The following is a 19224-nucleotide window of genomic DNA, read 5'->3' as shown; positions in this document are numbered from 1 at the left end:
TTCATTTTGCCTCTTACTTGTGTGATAGGTTAGATTCGCTTTGGCTTTTGAGCGAGATTGGCTTTGGAACAGCCAATTCCTGCAATTTGGGTTTAACTAAAGGAATTATGGGTTTATTTTAGACCTTTATTTTCTTGTCTCATTCCTTTGTTGCTATGGTAACCTTCCACATCCCCAAAATTGCCCCTTCGTCTGGCTGATGGGTGGTCCTTTTTTCTTTCTTATTTTTTCCCAAAAAAGGCTGGTGCACATGCAGAGCTTTTTGTTGTGTTGTCTCTATCTCTTTCTGTCTTTCTTTTTTTTAATGTTTTGTTTGTTGGAGACTGGAGAAGGCTGGAGACCAGACGACAGCAAATTGATCCGGTCACAGATGGAGATGTGTGAGTTGAGCCTGAGTGGTTCAGGCCTCCGAGTGTCACGTTTCTCTCAGCCCTCCCGAAGTGTGGCTTTCCAAACAATACATTTGCACCCATGAGTCTTCCCTGTTTTCTTTTTCTCTCGACACATACTCAGTATTAAAGTCTCAGATGCAGTTCGTGACACAGAATATAAACGCCCTTATCTGAAAAACGTTGTGCAAAGCCAGTATCAAAAAGAGGAAGTGCTACCTTCTTCTCTGCCACATCCTCTCGTTTGTGCTTATCTTCCCTTTCGACCCTGTGACATGTTATTTTCTTTTAAAGCAACGGTTTGAAATTGAGTGCAGTCAGACCTTTTGCGCAGATAGACTTCAGAAGAGGCTGTATTCAGATAGAGTACAGCCCTCTCCACTTCTTATATCGCTGTTTTGACAGTTTGTTGAGTTGACACCAGTTAAAGAACTCAATTCAGCCGAAGTCACCCGATTCTGTCGAGTCGTTCTCAGGAGTGCCGAAGGTAAGCTCATGCAAAAAGACTTTTTGTTTATGACCTTGTTTGAAAGTTACTGTCAACCTCAGGAAAAGGAAGCCCCACACACATAAAACACACAGGAAAGGAAAAGTTTTCTCACCGGTAGCTTTTCTCGTCTCCAGATCCAGGAAACAACAGTTTGACACGCTCCAGGTCACGTCTTTTTTTTGTCAGAGTGTGTTTGCTGTGCTTTGTCTCAGACCATATGATTCAAAAACATTCAGAGGAAGAGGTGCAGCCCTGCAAATCTGTGGGGAATCTACAGTACTTGATCTGTTGAGCGTGCCACTGAAAAGGAGAAAAAGGAAGTGGGGAAACTAAACATCTTCCTGTTTCAGTCTGACAAGTTTTTGACCGCTTCAGTTGTGTTTAGAAACTTCTTAACACCCTCAGTCATGAAAGAAAACCCTTTCAAAATCCAGCTGTAGGAATGCATTGAGCACAAGACTGTGTTTTTATTTGTACATGAAAAGCAGAAATTTGGAGGTACAAGATTTTCATGCAACAGAAAGCTGCCTGCTGGAGCATTCAGTATTTACCACTGCCGGTCTGCAGCAGCTGAAAGTTGAGCAAATATGGTCAAGGACACTTCCTGAACCCCTGTTGAGAGTGAGAGACTTTCTGCCAAACATTTTGATGCTGAGTATTTTCATCATTCTTCTGTGGTTTATATTCAAGCTCTTCTTCTCTGCAGGGTTTGCTGACAGGTGATGAATGTCTCACCTTGAGGAGAAGCAATGGAGGCTGCTGTCTTTGAGTATCACAAAGAGGAAGACACCGTGGACATCGAGGCTTTTCAAGGTATGTGTGTGCATTCAATAAACTGATAAATATCCTGTCGTCATTTTCAGCCTCAGTCAGTCAGTCATGATTTGTGTATGTTTAGGTTCACAGTTTTTCAAGTATATCTTAACGGGATATTTCAGGTTTTTTGAAGTGGGGTTGAATGAGGTTGTCATCCATAGACAGTACATTACATATGGTAGATGGCAGTCAGCACGCCCCCCGTTTAGAGAAGCAGGCTGGAGTACGGCATGGTGGCTGTGTGTTCTACTGCTGTGGAGGGGTCACCTTTTTTCACCATCTAAAAAAAGTCAAAATAAGTTTAAATTTACACTATACTGAGAGTATTTTCACCGCTGTACCTTGCTGTCAGACTCTAATCTACAATGGGACGATGAAGCCTTTATATCACCCTCTTTAAGCCAGTGAGCACGGTTACATGCGCACAATAATCAGATAACTGGGAATAATCAGGTAATGGTAATAATCCGATTTGACACGTTTACATGCACTTCAATAATCTGATAATCAGAAAAACTTGGTTTACATGAGTCAGTCCTTCAGTTGGATTTCTCCCCAAGTACATGACATAAAACTCAAACTTCTTGTTACAGTAGGTACTCATATCCTTGAAAAACCTCGAAAAGTACACAAGTCCTATATTTGCAAAATAAAGCTCTCATCATGCTGACAGCTTATATTCTTACAGTACTGTTTGTTTTTATCATTGACAAATACATGTGAGAGCATTCTAATGTGTAGTTTATCAATGTGGAGCCAATTTTACATACTTTGGGTAGATTCAGAGTAAAAGTACTGCAAAGTGCAATATACAAGTGCATTGTATATAAACTTGTCACACAAAGTGCATAACATATAAGTAAGATAAAATAAAAGTGACAGTTTAAACACTGAGAATATAAAAATATATTATTTTATGTAAAATCTTTATCTGAAAGGAAACAAAAGCTGTCAGATTAACATAGTGGAGTAGAAAGTACAATATTTCCCTCTAAAATGTAGTGGAATGGGAGTATAAAATAGCAAAACCCGAAAGAAACCAGATTAAAGGGTATACATGCACCAAATAATCTGACTATTGGGGAAAAGATAGGTGTGTTTATCTGATTTCTCATAATCAGATAATGGCTTTCATCTGATAAAGCCTATCAGATTATGCTGTTTACATGATCACTTGAATAATCAGGTAACTCCAGATTATTCAAGTGATCATGTATAATAATCAGGTAACTCCAGAAATCAGATAATGATCGGTTTATTAGTGTGCATGTTAACACGCTCATTGCTGAACACAGGAGCTGCTGGTTTCCCACTGCCTCAATCAGTTAATTTGTTTGTGTTATTGTGTGACTTTGGCATTTAAAAAGCTTAGTTTGGATTCACCAAAGTTACACAATAAGACAAACTAATTGGCTGATCAAAGCAGCAGTAGACCAGCAGCTCTCGTGTTCAGCAAGCTAAAATGATTGTTTTTGTCAATGGAGTCTGGTTGCGTAGACGAAAGCATGGATGTAGAACTGAAGCTGTTAACATCTTCCCCGTCAGAACAGGCTATCTGATGGAAAGATAAAGCGCTGAAAATACTTTCAATATAGTGCACATTTCAGGTTATATTGATTTTATTAGTTGGGACTTTTTTGGGTGGCTAAAATATGTTTTGTTGCTTACCCCCATCCACAGCAGTACATTGCTTAGCTTCCATGTTGGTCTCTAGCCTGCCTCTACAAGCTGGGGTCCTGCAGACTGACTATAGATACATACCCCATAGAACCCCACTTCAAAAAATCTGAACTGTCTCTTCAAAGGGGAACTACGCCTATTTTCTTATGTGTTATTTCTATGGTCAAGGAAATTAGTCTTAGTCTTGGTCATCAGTAAACATGAATAACTCTGTCCCAAATCCAGAAACTAGATATGACATTACACGTTTGAGACTTAGGATAGGACACACAAGATGTGTCACAGACACACAGCTGCAAAGTGCATCAGGCAAAAAAGTGCCTGGAAAACCATTAACTGTATTTAAAGATGGATAATTCGTCTTCTTCACTTACCCCCACTGTACAGAAATGAAGCCAAAATATCCTGACTTGAATGTAATCAAAAATGTAAAGTATACAGAATGTGTGTGCATTGTCTGTGCACAACCCATGGCTAGTAAAAACGTTGGCATTGTATGTTTCTGAAAACCAAGGGTTTGTTACATTTTCACGTTATGTAGTGGGAATGTTGAAACTTTACATTTCAGCAACACTGTGGTTAATGTGTGGTAAGTTTTAGGCACAAAAAACACTTGGTTATGGTTAAGGAAAGATAATGCTTTGGTTCAAAATACCTAGTTTCAAGGGTAAAATCCTTGCTGGAAAAGAAGCAGTGTCTCAGTAAAAATATAATTGCTTTTCGCTGCACTTTCCGTAGTGGAAATACAGCAATGGGTCGCTAAAAAAGCACCATGTTTGGTGCCAAAAAAGCCGCTGGAGAGACAGCAACAGGTCGCTAAATCACAACCAGTTTTGTTGTTTGTTGGTCTTGAACAGTGGTCTGCAGCTTGGCAGGCATCATCAAGATGACACGCCATCAGCTATTCCCTCCACCTCCCGATGCCAAAGTCGGCTCATACACTACATTTAGAAATGTTGATATGATTCGTGTGAAACATGCAAGTGTAACATGTCTGTGGTTTGCACATACAATGCCAACATTTTCCTCTGGCGACTGGGCCGCTGTGTGACACAGAGGTGTTGCCTTGTAATTAAAAATAAATCAAAGTGCTACAAAGGATCAGAGAATGCTCAATCACAGAATTATGGCATATAAAAGGTTGTAAAATAAGAAACAATACAATCTGACTAATTCATTTTGTTGACATATTCACACAGGAGGGAAGCAGAAGCTCATTCAGCCAACATCTTTAAAAGACCCCAAATTTGAGAAGCTAAAGGAGGTAAGAGAATAATCCCTGTTATCTACCCATAGAGCTTTGTCTGACTCTCTGTCTTCTATTTAATATTTACTGTTACATCAAAACCCATCCTTGACTACACAGGAAACACATTACAGCGCCTGCATGTATATCTGTGCAGTGAAGAGCATGAATAATATCTGATGCAGGGAGAGAGGTGGAAGGATCAGTGAAATTTTAATGAGCATAATTATCAGAGGTGATGGGAGACAGATCAGAGAGTCACGGCGAGGAGTTGTCGGCAGAGTCGGCTGGATCTGACTTTAAAACAAGGTTTTGATTGGGGGAAGATGGCAGCGCAAGTGTTTCAAGCGAGCGGCAGTGAATGAATAAATAACTCAATAAGCCTGACACGTCTGGTATGTAGGGCTGGGAGGACAAACAAATAAAATATCAGTTATTTTGGGTGGGAGTATTTTGTATTTGTCATCATTTCCATCTACTTCGGAATTGTATTATTTCTGAAAATCGAAGAGAATTTTAAAAAACAAGGCTTCATGCTGTTTGTCATTTGGCATATTTGGGGGAAAAATGCATGCAAAAAGATGAAAGTGTTTGGTGTGTCTGACTGTGTGATGAATTGTGTTTTGGTAGGCACTGGTCTGTTGGATCAATAGTACTTTGAAAACGGAGCACATAGTGGTTCAGAGTCTGGAGGAGGATCTGTACGATGGGCTGGTGCTTCATCACCTGCTGTGTGAGTTAATACACATTTCTACAGTTGTACTGTTTTTGAATGTGAAGATGAAAACTAACAAATGTTTTCCCCTTGTTCACCTAAAAGTTGGTTGTCTTGATAACCATAACACAGTCCTTGCCAATAAAACTATACTGATAATAATTAGATTTTCCTTATTTCTACAGCAAGGTTGGCCGGAGTGCATGTGTCAGTGGAGGATATAGCACTGACCAGCCCCGCTCAGATCCACAAGCTGGAAGTGATCCTGGAGGAGTTGGATAGTAGACTGGGCCTGCAGGACAGCAGCCAGATCAAGTGGAACGTCAAACGTGAGTCATGCAGCTGACTGGGCTTCAGCAACGGAGCAACAGGAGAACAAATGTTCTGTTCTGGCAACGGCTCGGAATTACAACGGGATTTGGTGCTAGCTCAAGGGTGCCATGTTAGTTTACACCAACTGTGAGGGATTTTGGTGGAGATAAACACGGCGGGGTTCTGTGTTAATCACCTGTCAGTGGATTCTTTTTTTGTCCTCGTGCTATGTTAGGGAAGAAAAGAAAGGCCGCAATAATATTCAGAAGTTTAGAAGAAACTGAAAACCTAACTGTGAAATTCAAGTAGATTCCAGTCACTCATCTGAACTTTCCCTTCATGAATCATACAGCTGAAAGGACGTAACTTGATCCACTAAAAAAGTGTCAGAAATGACTGATTGTGTTGAGCACTAATCTCTGACAAACACACTTTATTTACTGCGACTGCTTCACAATAAATAACACCTCATACTTCACCCACTGAATGCTTTTAAAGGGAAACCTCTGTGTCTTTTAACCTGGACCCTGTTTCCCATGTTTTTGTGTCAAAGTGACTGATGGACACAACTATTTTGGTACCTGTTCCAGTATTGAGAGAGAGCGTGACAGCCACAGAAGTTTAATCCCTGTGGGCAACTGTGCACCATCACTTAATCCGCATCCACTTAAACTAGGGTGGCACCAATTTCTCAACCGCACATTGGCATCAGCAGATATATGCCTTGTTGACTGCCATCGACCTTTCAGCAAATAAGATGACATTCACCAATGGCAGTGGCTGATGTTTTTCCGTTGTGTCACATCAAATTTGCACAAGCAGGACTCAAGACTCGCAGTTTCCTGTCATCTGTGGAACAGTAAAAATATGTGTCTGGGACAAACAGCTGTCAGAAGAAGAGGACGTGCCCTATGTTTTCTCAAATAATGCTACATTGCCAAATCTTTGATGACGTCAACATTGCACTGAGTTACATTTTGATGCATTCAAGCTCTCTTCAGTAAAAAAGAGTATTTGGCGAAGTTCAGTTATAATATTCTAATGATAATGATGAAAAAACAGGAATAAATGCAGCGGTTTAAAGGAGAAATGCGTTGATTGTTTTACAACAGTATAAATTAGACTGTGAATTTTGATACATTATTGATGGTACCAGCTCAGAATTTCACAATCAGTGTACCCCTAACTACAAGTGTTTGGTTTTGCCACTGACAGGCTCAGCTTGTTATTATAAGTGTCTGACAACAAAACATAAAAGACCCGAGAGAGAAATGAAACATTCGTTCAAGGAGAAGTCTCGTTCTAAAGTCTTGTGGACTCCACATCGTCAGAATCAGCTTAATATTAAGCCACAACACTGAAAATGTTGTACATAACACTATGCTAGGCTGTCTGCACTCCAATGCAACAAAGTCATCCTGGCACCCCTCTCTCCAACTCTCCACAGTTGTTTTTCCTACCACGAGTCACCTCTCATGAGATTTCAGGATAAGACTTGTTGAGCGAGAGTTTGTCACAACAACAAACACACCAACGGAAGGCAACAAAAAATGTTTTATTTCTCTGTAGGGTCCTTTCCATAGTGTTGTAAGACACCTAAAATAACAATCTGAGCCTGTCAGTGGCAAAACAAGCACTTTAAATGGACGTAAAATGGTGGTGCACAATTACCTTTAGCGCTTACATTCCGCCTTTTTCGCTTCCTCGGCTGCGGCACTCTCTCTCAATACTGGACCAATTTCAAAAATTGTTGCCTCTATTAGTTAGACACAAAAACATGGGACAATAGAGAGGAGATAGAAAAACACTAAAGTTTACCTTAACTGTGAAGCAGTAGGAAATGTTTAGTTTAATAATCTATTACAGCTCTGATACGGTTGTAGGAGTCTAAGTAGTTAACAGTGAGGCTAATTAAAAAGAGGCTAATTACATGCTGCTTCATTTCCTGTGAATCCCTTGTGCATATGGGATGTAGGCGATTGTAAAGGTAATTTGAAAATAGCCCCCAGATTGGCGGACTCCGCCATTACGCATAGTGGGGATTTCTGGCACACCTTCTGATTTTTAAGGTGAACATCTTAAACTATTTTAATCTGCACTGCTTTGTCACATTATGTTTGTCGTCTGTTCGGTTATTTGTTGTGTATACTTGTTGGTCTCACAATGTGCCATTTAAGTACTTAATACTATGGCTAGACCTCTTCAGACTCCACCACTAACAATGAAAACTACTACATAGATTGTTGAAAGACTGCCGCCCATAAACAGTATAAAAAACAGGGTTTAATTTCATGAAAATTTTAGTGAATATAACTTAAAATTTTCATTAGTAATTACATTTCATTCAAGTGTTCATTTAATAGAAGACTCCAATCCTTTTGGCCTTTGTTCGCTGTCGCACTGGGAGGTGCTGAGTTCTGTCGTATCAGTGCAAGTTGTGTTTTATGTGTGTGTGTTTTGTTCTCTGCTGTTCGCCTGTCAGTCATCCACAACAAAGACCTTCTGGCCACTATTCATCTGCTGGTTGCCATGGTGAGATCTTTCCAGCCTGAACTCGAATTGCCACCGAATGTGAAGGTTGAAGTTGTAGTTATAGAAGTGAGTTCACTTTGTTTCCCCCGAAATCTTGGTATTAAACACACCTTGAGGAACTGCTGCTTAATCTCGGTTAATGTTCGTGCAGGTGACTGGAAGTGGAATCAGATCAGAGGTACAGACGGAGATCCTGACGGAGGAGGGGTGAGCAGATTTTTTTTTCTCTGTGTGATTCTGCGGATGTGAGAAAAACACCTCATATTTATTGGTCTTCTTCAACAGGGACTCAGGCCCAGACTCCCCCAGCAATACTGAAAGTGAGTAAAAAGCTGTCGGAGGTTGAGTCGATTTGACATTTTGAATGTCATCGAAGCAGCACAATGACTTTAACACACTTTTCTGGCTGTCTGGTCACGCAGGGGAAGATCCCATCGAGCAACTGCTGAAGCTTGAGGCTCACAAGGTCAACACAGTGAAGAAGGTATGACAAAGAGAGGAGGAGAAGTGCTGAAGTAGCTTAAAGAGTTAACTCTCTCAACTCCACTGGCAGTGACAGAGCAAATGTTATGGTGTTAAGACAGGAAATAAATTAGTATAATTTGTTTGTGATCTACATAAAAACATGAGGAAGATGCTTGAGATGATCAAATGGAAGAGAAGTATTCTACTGGTGTTTTGTTATATTTGCAAATGGCTAAAAGTATAAGTAAGTCCGTTCAAAGTAGGGTTATTTCAACAGTCATTTTCATTATTGATTCATTTGCTGATTATTATATGTATGTGCTTTACATGGTTTAACTAGGGTTTAAAGGGGCGTTGGTAGCTTAGTGGATAGTGCCAGCGTCCCATGTATAGAGGTGATGCCTCGCTGCAGCGGTTGCGAGTTCGACTCCGGCTTGCAACCCTTTGCTGCACGTCAGCCCCCCACTCTCTCTGTCTCCCCATTTCACACTGTCCTGTATAGTAAAGCCAAAAAGCCCAAAAAAATAATCTTAAAAAAAAAAAGGTTTTAAAGCATTTCAGGATTTAGTTGAATAAAATCAGGCAAGTAAAACAGTAAATTTGAAAAAAGGGAACACGTGCAATGAAGATAAATACCAACAATGAAACAGAATACCAATGTTGTCCATTACCCGCCCTGAAGACTCTACTGAGGTGAATAAATTAAATCAATTAAAACAATACAAAAAATAAAATAAAAGAATAGAAAAGATAAAAAAAAAAGAAATATCAATAATGACATGACTTTTTTTTAAGTGTGCTTAAACTTATGAAAGAATTTTTTGAACAGGTAAGTTAAAGAAGTGATTTAAAAGATGTCACTGATGCTGCAAGCTTCAGACCCTCAGGCAGGGAGCTTCAGAGCTGAGGGGACTGGACCGCAAAGGCACTTTAACCTTAAGTTTTGAGCCGAGGCTGAGGAACAGCCAGCAAAGCCCTGCCTGAGGATTTGAGGAAGGCACTGTCATGAAAAGGTGATGCCAGTCACAAGTTCCCAAAGCCCAAGTATGTACCATTATAATGCTTTTTGTTCAACTGTCAGTCTAAAACCATGGACTGTATAAAATAATGCACATAGCTACTGTGACGACACCCATTAGTTTGTGGACTCCCGTTTTGAAGCCTCGAGTTTGGCATTTTGGCCTTTGCCATCTTGTTTTTTTTTAAGCCAGAAGTGATCATATTTGGATGAAAGGGTGGAGTTGTGCAGGAGCGAGGGGTGGATCTGACTCATAGACTGTCAGCAACGCCCCAAAGATAGGCTGTCACTGAAGTGACCCTGCACTTAGTTATGCGCTTTTTAGCCTTAATAAAATGTAAATGGGTGTCTTATATAAAAATTCACCCCCTGTACAGTTGTCATGAATGTTGAAATTAGCTATAGAGACCAAAAACATTTTTCATACCAGGCCGTAAACTTTTTTTAAGATATATTTTTGGTAACATGCAGCAAAGGGCCACAGGCTGGATTCAAACTTGGGCTGCTGTGACAACAGCCTTGTACATGGGGCACCTGCTCTACCCACTAAGCCACCATTGCCCCATAAACTTGTTTAATTCTGTTGTAAAGTTGGACATGTTGACATGGAGGTCTATGGGGATTGACTCACTGTTGGAGTCAGCCTCAAGTGGCCTTTAGAGGAACTGCAGTTTTTTTGGCACTTAATTGTTGCTTCATTTTTCAGACCAGGTTGTTGCCGCTTGTCCAAAACCCAAAGATGTACAACTTATTCATGACTTCAGCAATTGATTATTTTATATAAAAAAAAAAAAGTTGCCAAATTATTTTCTGTCAACCTTTTTCCTTGCCTTTTTTTTTTTTGCCAGCCAATTATTCATTCATTTTCCGTAACCGCTTCTCCTGTCAGGGGTTGCGGGAGGGCTGGAGCCCATCCCAGCTGACACTGGGCGAGAGGTGGGATACACCCTGGACAGGTCACCAGACTATCACAGGGCTGACACATAGAGACAACCATTCACGCTTATGTTCAAACCTACAGTAATTTAGAGTCACCAAATAACCTGCATGTCTTTGGACTGTGGGAGGAAGACCCGGAGAAAACCCACGCTGACACAGGGAGAACACACACACACACACACACACACAGACTTGTTGTTCCTGGTCCCTGGTTAGAAACCCCACCTTTCTTGCTGTGAGGTGACAATGATAACCACTGCACCACTGTGACACCCGTCCAGCCATGTCTTTTATATAATATATGTAAATCTGTATATAATCCCTCTGACGGTGACAAACTCAAGCATTTGTCATGTTTTGATAAAAATGAGGGGTATCGAATGAAATAAAGGAAAGAAAAGGGTGTCAAATGAAGCACACTGTTGGTGTTAGTGTCACTTAAAGAGTACTGGTATTGGCACTGGTACATACATGTCAGTTAAATAAGACCAACTTATATTTCAAACTGTTTTTTTGTTGTTGTTAGGCCATCCTACACTTTGTCAACCAGAATATGTCGACCATGGGTCTGCAAGTGGCTGATATGGACAAACAGGTAAAAACAACATCTGAACACTGTTGTGGAGCACTGCTACTTTTCCCTGAGATTACATCACCTTCCCTGGACTGGCTGTCAGATGTATATTTTCCATCTAGTTTGCTGACGGTGTGATTCTGCTGCTGCTGATCGGACAGCTGGAGGGATTCTTCATCCCGCTCTACGACTTCAACCTGACACCTGTCAATCACTCAGAGATGGTACAGTATAGATTCAGTCCAGATTCCTGACACATTAGTAAGAGAAGTGAACCCTCAGACAGGTGATGACTTTTTTATTCTGCCTGTAGATGCTCACAGGGGATGTGGGTGTCATTTGCAATATATTTATTTATTAAAAATCATCCAGTTGAAAGCGTAATTACCAATTTCAATTAGGATTTATTTTATTTTTGCCTGATATTTTGTGAAAATGTAGACACACACAGGCTGCATTGTTTTAATTCAGAAGTTCTACTGGAAGATCATAACACAGTTTTCATTTCCTATTCGAGCTAATCTAATTTCCCACGAGAGCACAGTGGATAATGAGCTACAGTACTGAAACCTGATCCAAAAACGTGCCTATTACAATATAAGATATGATAAAAATTAATATTTTACAGCTCCCGTAATAAAAGTAGATGCATAATTACTTCTGTGTCACTTATAATGATATCTTTGATCTCACTTTACTTGAAGCATTAGGACGAGTCTATGAAAAAGTTATGACTCTTTTATCACAGATATGAAGACTTTATGAATAACTTAGCGTATAAAAGACACTGTGACACTCCATATGGAAAGTATTTTTGGCACCTTGAAAACTAAAAAGCCTCTGGCTATAAACACATTATACTATATTACGGCCTGATCCGAGATATGTTATGGTAGATTATGTCTCATACAGCTTTATAATCATCTTTATGATGACTTATAATGTCTCAGTTAAGGTGTGATGTTATTGTTTTACCATTTTATAATCATATATTAAATTTGACTGCCATAAAATCATTGACATTCAACAAATGTGCACAGTGTAATTAAAATGATTTGTACATTAATGCTGGGGTAGGCAGAAATCTGGAAAAGGCAAAAAACAAAACAAATAAAATAGCTGAATTTAAAAATACACCCTCCTCCTGCAGCTTGCCTCTTCATGTCCTAAGCTCCTCTCACCTGATGACTACAGGCATATGTCCGCACTTTAGGCTATACAGTGACCCAGTGTTTCCATCCACTGATATTTAGTTTCTATGCAGAATATTAATAATAAATCATATATACATAGCTGCATCTCATCCATATGTTTCCATATGTTTCACAAATTTTGCGCTTGTTGAAATCCAGAAAATTTTTTTGACCTTTTCATTGTATAGTCAAACACAGCTCATTCTCTCAGCCCTGCCTTGTCCCGCTCTCTCTGTTTATCAGACTACAAATGAGACAAGAATTAGTGAGCTAGCCACCCCGCAGTCCCTCCGCTTTGCTCCCCACTGCTGTGGACTGCTTCCCAGGGAGGAGACAAGACAGTAGCTCAGGAGACAGACCTTTGATCAGCTAAAGCTGCTTGAAATCAGCCAGCACAGGGTGTCATGGTGGGCTGATTGCTAGCACCAAGTTTAACCTGTCAGCTCATCTAGTGGGGAGCTGAGGCTGTCCCGTCTCCCGGAGCTGTGGTTGCTGACTGGGGATCTGTCTTTAGAGTTGCTGCCCACTGTCCTCCCGGGGAGGTGGTCTGTAGCAGCAGGAACTGAGGTGGAGGACACTATGTGATTTAAGGCTTTACGTTAGATACATAAACATAAACCTGAGGCCACAGCCATGAGCCTTTACCTCCAGTTAGCAGAAGGTTGAACTATTAGCATAATTTTGTCGCCATTTCTGAAACATCTTACTGATGTTCACGTTTTTTTTTTGTGTGTGTGTGTTTAATGTCAGATTCTTTTAGATTCTATTGTCTTTGCAGTGTAGGCAGTTACTGCTAATGTTGGAATAGCAACTTTCTCTGCAGCACTCTCTACCATTGAATAAGGCTATTTTTTCCACCACTGAACAGGAAGTTGGTCATTCGTTATAGAACCTAAAAATTCTGCAGCTACAGCAACTGTAAGATATCACCACACAGTATACTAAAGTATATTGGTGGGTATATTAGTGGGTAAATTTCACAGTAGAGTTTTATAATTTTATTGACGATTTTAATGAAAATGTGGTGTTTGGATTTTGTGTTCGACTTTTTTAATTTCTTTGACCCATAGATTCAGAATGTGACCTTGGCCTTGGACCTCCTTAATGACATGGGCCTTCACATGTCCAGTGTTGAGCCACAAGGTGAGGAAATTGCTCTCATAATACACACACACAATACACACAGGCCCCCTCTGCAGGCCCACCACCTGCAGAGAGATCCAGAAGGGTTCGGTGCAATGTGGATTGGGCAGCAGACCAATGCGGGGGCCTTGGCGGTCCGATCCTTGGTTACATAAGTTGGCTCTTGGGACATGGAATGTCACCTCTCTGGCGGGGAAGGAGCCGGAGCTTGTGGAAGAGGTTGAGCGCTACTGGCTAGATATAGTCGGCCTCACCTTGACACATAGCTCCGGCTCTGGAACCCTAGTCCTTGAGAGGGGTTGGATTCTCTCCTTCACTGGAGTTGCACCGGGTGAGAGGCGGAGGGCCGGGGTGGGCTTTCTGATAGCCCCCAGACTCTCTGCCTGTACGTTGGGGTTTACCCCGGTAGACGAAAGGGTTGCTTCCCTGCGCCTTTGGGTTGGGGAACGGGTCCTGACTGTTGTCTGTGCTTATGCGCCGAACAACAGTTCAGAGTTTTTTTGGAGTTTTTTTTTTTTTGGAGTCCCTGGGACGGGTGCTGGACAGTGCCCCGACCGGGGACTCCATTGTTCTGCTGGGGGACTTCAACGCTCACGTGGGCAATGACAGCGGGACCTGGAGGGGCATGATTGGGAGGAACGGTCTGCCCGATCTGAACCTGAGTGGTGTTCAGTTATTGGACTTCTGTGCGGGTCGCAGTTTGGCCATAACTAACACCACGTTCAAACATAAGGATGTCCATCGGTGCACGTGGCACCAGGACAGTCTAGGTCGCAGGTCAATGAGAGCTTCGACCACGTCCCGAGGGCAGAGGGGGACATTGAGTCCGAATGGGCCTTGTTCCACTCTGCCATTGTCGAGGCGGCGGTCGCGAGCTGTGGCTGCAAGGCCGCTGGGGCTAGTTGCGGCGGTAATCCCCGAACCCGCTGGTGGACACCAGAGGTGAGGGGAGCCGTCAGGCTGAAGAAGGAGGCCTCCAGGGCATGGTTGGTCTGTGGGTCTCCGGAATCAGCTGATGGGTACCGGCGGGCCAAGCGGAGCGCAGCGGCGGCAGTTGTGGAGGCAAAAACTGGGGCATGGGAGGAGTTTGGTGAGGCCATGGAGGAAGACTATCGATCGGCTCCAAAGAGGTTCTGGCAAACCGTCCAGCGCCTCGGGGGGGAAGGCGGCAACTTGTTCACACTGTTTACTGTGGGGGCGGGGAGCTGCTGACGTCAACTGGGGACATTGTCGGGCGGTGGAAGGAATACTTTGTGGAGCTCCTCAATCCCACCAACACGTATTCCAGTGAGGAAACAGAGACAGGGGTCTCGGGGGCGGGTCATCCAATTTCTGGGGCAGAAGTTGCTGAGGTAGTGAAACAACTCCGAGGCAGCGGAGTCCCGGGGGTGGATGAGATTCGTCCTGGATATCTCAAGGCTCTGGATGTTGTAGGGCTGTCCTGGCTGACTCTGCAACATTGCGTGGACATCGGGGGCAGTGCCTCTGGAGTGGCAGACCGGGGTGGTGGTCCCCATTTTCAAGAAAGGGGACCAGAGGGTGTGTTCCAACTACAGGGGGATCACACTCCTCAGCCTACCCGGTAAGGTCTACTCCAGGGTGCTGGAGAAGAGGGTCCGGTCGATAGTTGAACCTCATATTGAGGAGGAGCAATGTGGTTTTCGTCCCGGACGCGGAATCGTGGACCACCTCTTTACCCTCGCCAGGGTGCTGGAGGAGGCATGGGAGTTTGCCCAACCAGTCCACATGTGTTTTGTGGATTTGCAGAAGGCTTACGACCATGTCCCCAGGGGCATCCTGTGGGGGGTGCTCCGGGAGTATGGGGTTGGTGGTCCCTTGCTAAGGGCCATCCAGTCCCTGTACCGAAGGAGCATGAGACTGGTTCGCGTGGCTGGCAGTAAGTCGGACCTGTTCCCGGTGAGGGTTGGACTCCGCCAGGGCTGCCCTTTGTCACCGGTTCTGTTCATAACTTTTATGGACAGAATTTCTAGGCACAGCCGAGTGGTGGAGGGTGTTGGGTTCGGTGATGGGAGGATCTCGTCCTTGCTTTTTGCGGATCACGTGGTCCTCCTAGCTCCATCGAACAGTGACCTCCAGCTCTCGCTGGGACGGTTCGCAGCTGAGTGTGAAGCAGCTGGGATGAGAATCAGCACCTCCAAGTCTGAGGCCATGGTCCTCAGCCGGAAAAGGGTGGATTGCCCACTCCAGGTCAGGGGGAGGTCCTTCCTCAGGTGGAGGAGTTTAAGTATCTCGGGATCTTGTTCACGAGTGAGGGTAGGATGGAGCGGGAGATTGACAGGCAGATTTGGGCGGCGTCAGCAGTGATGCAGACGCTTAACCGGTCCGTTGTGGTGAAGAGGGAGCTTAGCCAGAAAGCGAAGCTCTCGATTTACTGGTCGATCTACGTTCCAACCCTCACCTATGGTTACGAGCTCTGGGTAGTGACCGAAAGAATGAGATCGCGAGTACAAGCGGCCGAAATGAGTTTCCTCCGCAGGGTGGCTGGGCTCAGCCTTAGGGATAGGGTGAGGAGCTCAGACATCCGGGAGGGACTCAGAGTAGAGCCGCTGCTCCTCCACATCGAGAGGAGCCAGTTGAGGTGGTTCGGGCATCTGGTAAGGATGCCTTCCAGACGCCTCCCTTGGGAGGTGTTTCAGGTGTGTCCAACCGGGAGGAGACCTCGGGGCCGCCCCAGAACACGCTGGAGGGACTACATCACCCGGTTGGCCTGGGAACGCCTCGGGGTTCCTGCGGAAGAGCTGACGTAAGTGGCTGGGGAGAGGACTGTCTGGGCTTCTGCTTATCCGGGTCCGGGTCGTGGGGGCAGCAGCCTCAGCCCCCGCGACCCGGACCCGGATAAGCGGAGGACGACGAGTACGAGTACGAGTACAATACACACACACACTCACACACACTGACAGTAGATTTTACTCAGATTAAAATGCCCTGGTAGTTTCAGTTAATCTCCACTGCTTGGTGGAGTGTGGGTTTGACAGTGTTTAGGAGGGAAAGATGGAATTGCTCGCGGAATATGAATGAGTGCGACTTGTGTCTCGATGAGTATCACTGCGGATGATTGGCTGAGTCCGAGGTCATCATCATTCATTTAGAGAGGAGCAGCAAGGGAGACGGTCTCAAGGGGACGATGTCACTCTGGTGCCTGCTGATAGACACAGGGATTTAACCTCACTGCTGTGGCTGTATGTGCTGTGCTGTGCTGTGTTGTGCTGTGTCTGTGTGTGTGTGTGTGTGTGTGTGTGTGTGTGTGTGTGTGTGTCTGGAGGAAGATATGTTATCTGTATTCATGAGCACTGCTACTGTATACCACCCAGTTATCAGACGGATCCCAGAAATATTATGATTGTATCTGTGCACTGTAAAAACTGTGCGTGTGTTTGACAGTTTCATCTTGCAACTGCCACTTATCAGATTTTCCACCTTAACATCACGAGTTCATGATTTGTGGCATGAACTTATAAGTGTGAGCATTCATCCAAATAAACACCCAACGGTGAAAGCATTACATTATGTAAATGGTTTGAAGATTCAGCTTTCTCCTTGGTTTATTAAGGTGAGTGTAGGTTCATGGTATACCGATCTTACAGTTGGTGAATCAAAGGATTATTTCAGAGAAAACTTTCAGTATTAGTTATGCTATTTGACTTGAATGACTGAGTACCAAAAAAGAAACCCTAAAGGTATCAGACTGCCAACAAAACAAAGGAATTCAGGTAATAAATCTAATTATTTGCCTGATAAATATTTTACCATGGAAGATTGTTGTTGATTTAACGGAGCAGTGTGTAGGATTTCGGGGAATATAATATTCATAATAATGTTTTCATTTGTTTATAATCATCTGAAACTGAATTGTTGCATTTTCTTTAGCTTGAAATTTATATTTAGCTATTTATATTTAGGGAGCTGGCCCTCTTTCACAGAGTCAGCCATGTTGCACTTAAGTGTTTCTACAGTAGCCCAGAATGGACAAGCCAGACACTAGCTGTGAAGAGGGCCTTGACAACCAATGCTCCCAGAGTACCTTGCACGTTGTATCTGGACATAGAAAGTCCATGACAAAACGCTGATATGTGACAAGGTCAGAGTGAGAATGTGTTGAGTAATTATGTTTCACTTTTGTTAACTTTGCAAGACAGGGCATTTGGCGTTTGGGGATATCTGCGCTCTTTAAGTGCCCCTCTAGTTTGCTGTGTCCACTTTTGTCCATATGGAGTAGATGAATCGAAAAAGAGAAAAGTGAAATGGATTGAGTGACTCAGTGAGTTACCAACTTGTCTAAGTGTGTGTATCAATCAATAGCAGATGGATCTACTTCACTTCCCTGCAAATCCATTCTTGACAATGTGCCCTGTTTTCTCCCTGAGCTCAAATCACAGTCACCAGAACAGAACAGAAAATATTGCCTGCCAGCCATACAGCCTGTAATTGTGAAGTAAATCCTCAACACGATAACTGTTAATGTAAGGACCGGTACAATTAATCTAAGCCAGGAGCAAGTGACTAATTTAATTCATTTTTAGTGTCTTTTTAATTACCACCATAATTGCGGTGATGGAATGAGGAGTCCCAGCACTGAGGGTCTAAAACGGGAGCACGCAGCATGCATTAATTAGGTTAGCCAGTGGTGGAGTCAATCTTAATGCCACATTCATTCAGTTAGTGCATCTCACAACAGAGAGCAATGTTGCTGGGATCTCGTCTCACCAAGGACGTACTGATTAAATTTCCATCTAATGTTGTTTTTTGCCCTCCTGATCTATGACCTGTTGAGATGGATTGTGAGAATAGTTATTAGCTAATGTCGGTAAAAGCATCCTCGTGTTCTCACTGCCTCAGTGGGTAGATGCTGACGGTGCATTATAAATACGCACTAAATGTCTTCTGTGGATTGTGTGACAGATATTGTGTCCCAAGACGTCACTGCCACCTTGAAGGTCCTGTACGCCCTGTTCAAGAAGCACAAAGAGAAAAAATGAGAGAGGAGGAGTTACTCATCAACCAAGGGTACAAACAAAGCTGGAGACAAGTGGAGTTTTTGGCCAGCTTGTGCTTTTTTTTTTAACTAAAGCAAATGTTGTACATTATTTACAGAGTGAAGTTGACTGTATTTAGACATTTTGTTGATGATTTTAAGCTAATTTAAAGGTACAGTATGTAATTCTGTGGAAACATCTTACCTGCCCTATGGTCTCCCCCCCCAGGTCACCCTGATAAAAAAAAGTGGATCAATTTTAACTGCAAACCCCCTTTAGCATTGTTGTTAGCACAGTAGCAGTGTCAACACGACTGGTGATGTAAACATAGTAACAGTGCTATATGGGTTTTGCAGCTCAAAATAAAGTCGCGTACTCACTGGGGCTATCTGCAGGGAGACTGGAGGGTAGTCATTATGATTCCTCAGCAACGCTGTCCTGTGATCAGAACGGTGGGTTTTTTTCATTTAGGTTTATTTCAGTTTAGATTTCTGTTCTGGAAATTTATGAAAAAAAGTGCATATTCTGAAAACTATCAACTTAAAAAATATGAACTTAATATAAAAAAAGATCTTGTCTTAATGTAAGTAATCACTGTTTCATGGTGATACCTATCAGTCGAAATGTTTATCTTATTCATCTGTAGTGTCTTAATTTTTGGTAAGAAAAAAAAAGTCTGAAATGTTACAATAAATAAAGGTCATCACCTTTCACTCTA

The 19224-nt window shown here is 42.9% G+C and overlaps 1 protein-coding gene and 1 long non-coding RNA gene across 2 annotated transcripts in view; one reads left to right on the top strand and one right to left on the bottom strand.

Moving 5' to 3' along the window:
• Positions 1-1146, bottom strand: part of LOC125886924 (uncharacterized) — a 20426-nt gene extending 19280 nt beyond the window's left edge. Inside the window, exon 1 of the long non-coding RNA XR_007449105.1 lies at positions 992-1146. This is a non-coding gene — a long non-coding RNA (uncharacterized LOC125886924). The remainder of the gene's footprint in view (positions 1-991) is intronic.
• On the top strand, positions 625-19224 carry parvg (parvin, gamma). The gene is made up of 13 exons (XM_049573287.1): positions 625-876; positions 1586-1692; positions 4575-4639; positions 5252-5354; positions 5522-5665; positions 8131-8246; positions 8332-8387; positions 8466-8500; positions 8603-8664; positions 11129-11197; positions 11299-11400; positions 13440-13512; positions 18433-19224. The coding sequence occupies exons 2-13, from the start codon at positions 1629-1631 to the stop codon at positions 18507-18509; spliced, it is 966 nt and encodes a 321-aa protein (XP_049429244.1). The 5' UTR covers positions 625-876; positions 1586-1628; the 3' UTR covers positions 18510-19224.

Source organism: Epinephelus fuscoguttatus, linkage group LG4 (assembly GCF_011397635.1).
Source record: "Epinephelus fuscoguttatus linkage group LG4, E.fuscoguttatus.final_Chr_v1".
In the NCBI taxonomy this organism is placed as follows: Eukaryota; Metazoa; Chordata; class Actinopteri; order Perciformes; family Serranidae; genus Epinephelus; species Epinephelus fuscoguttatus.
Note: the sequence above shows the minus strand (reverse complement) of the source record. Positions and strands in the feature narration are given on the sequence as shown.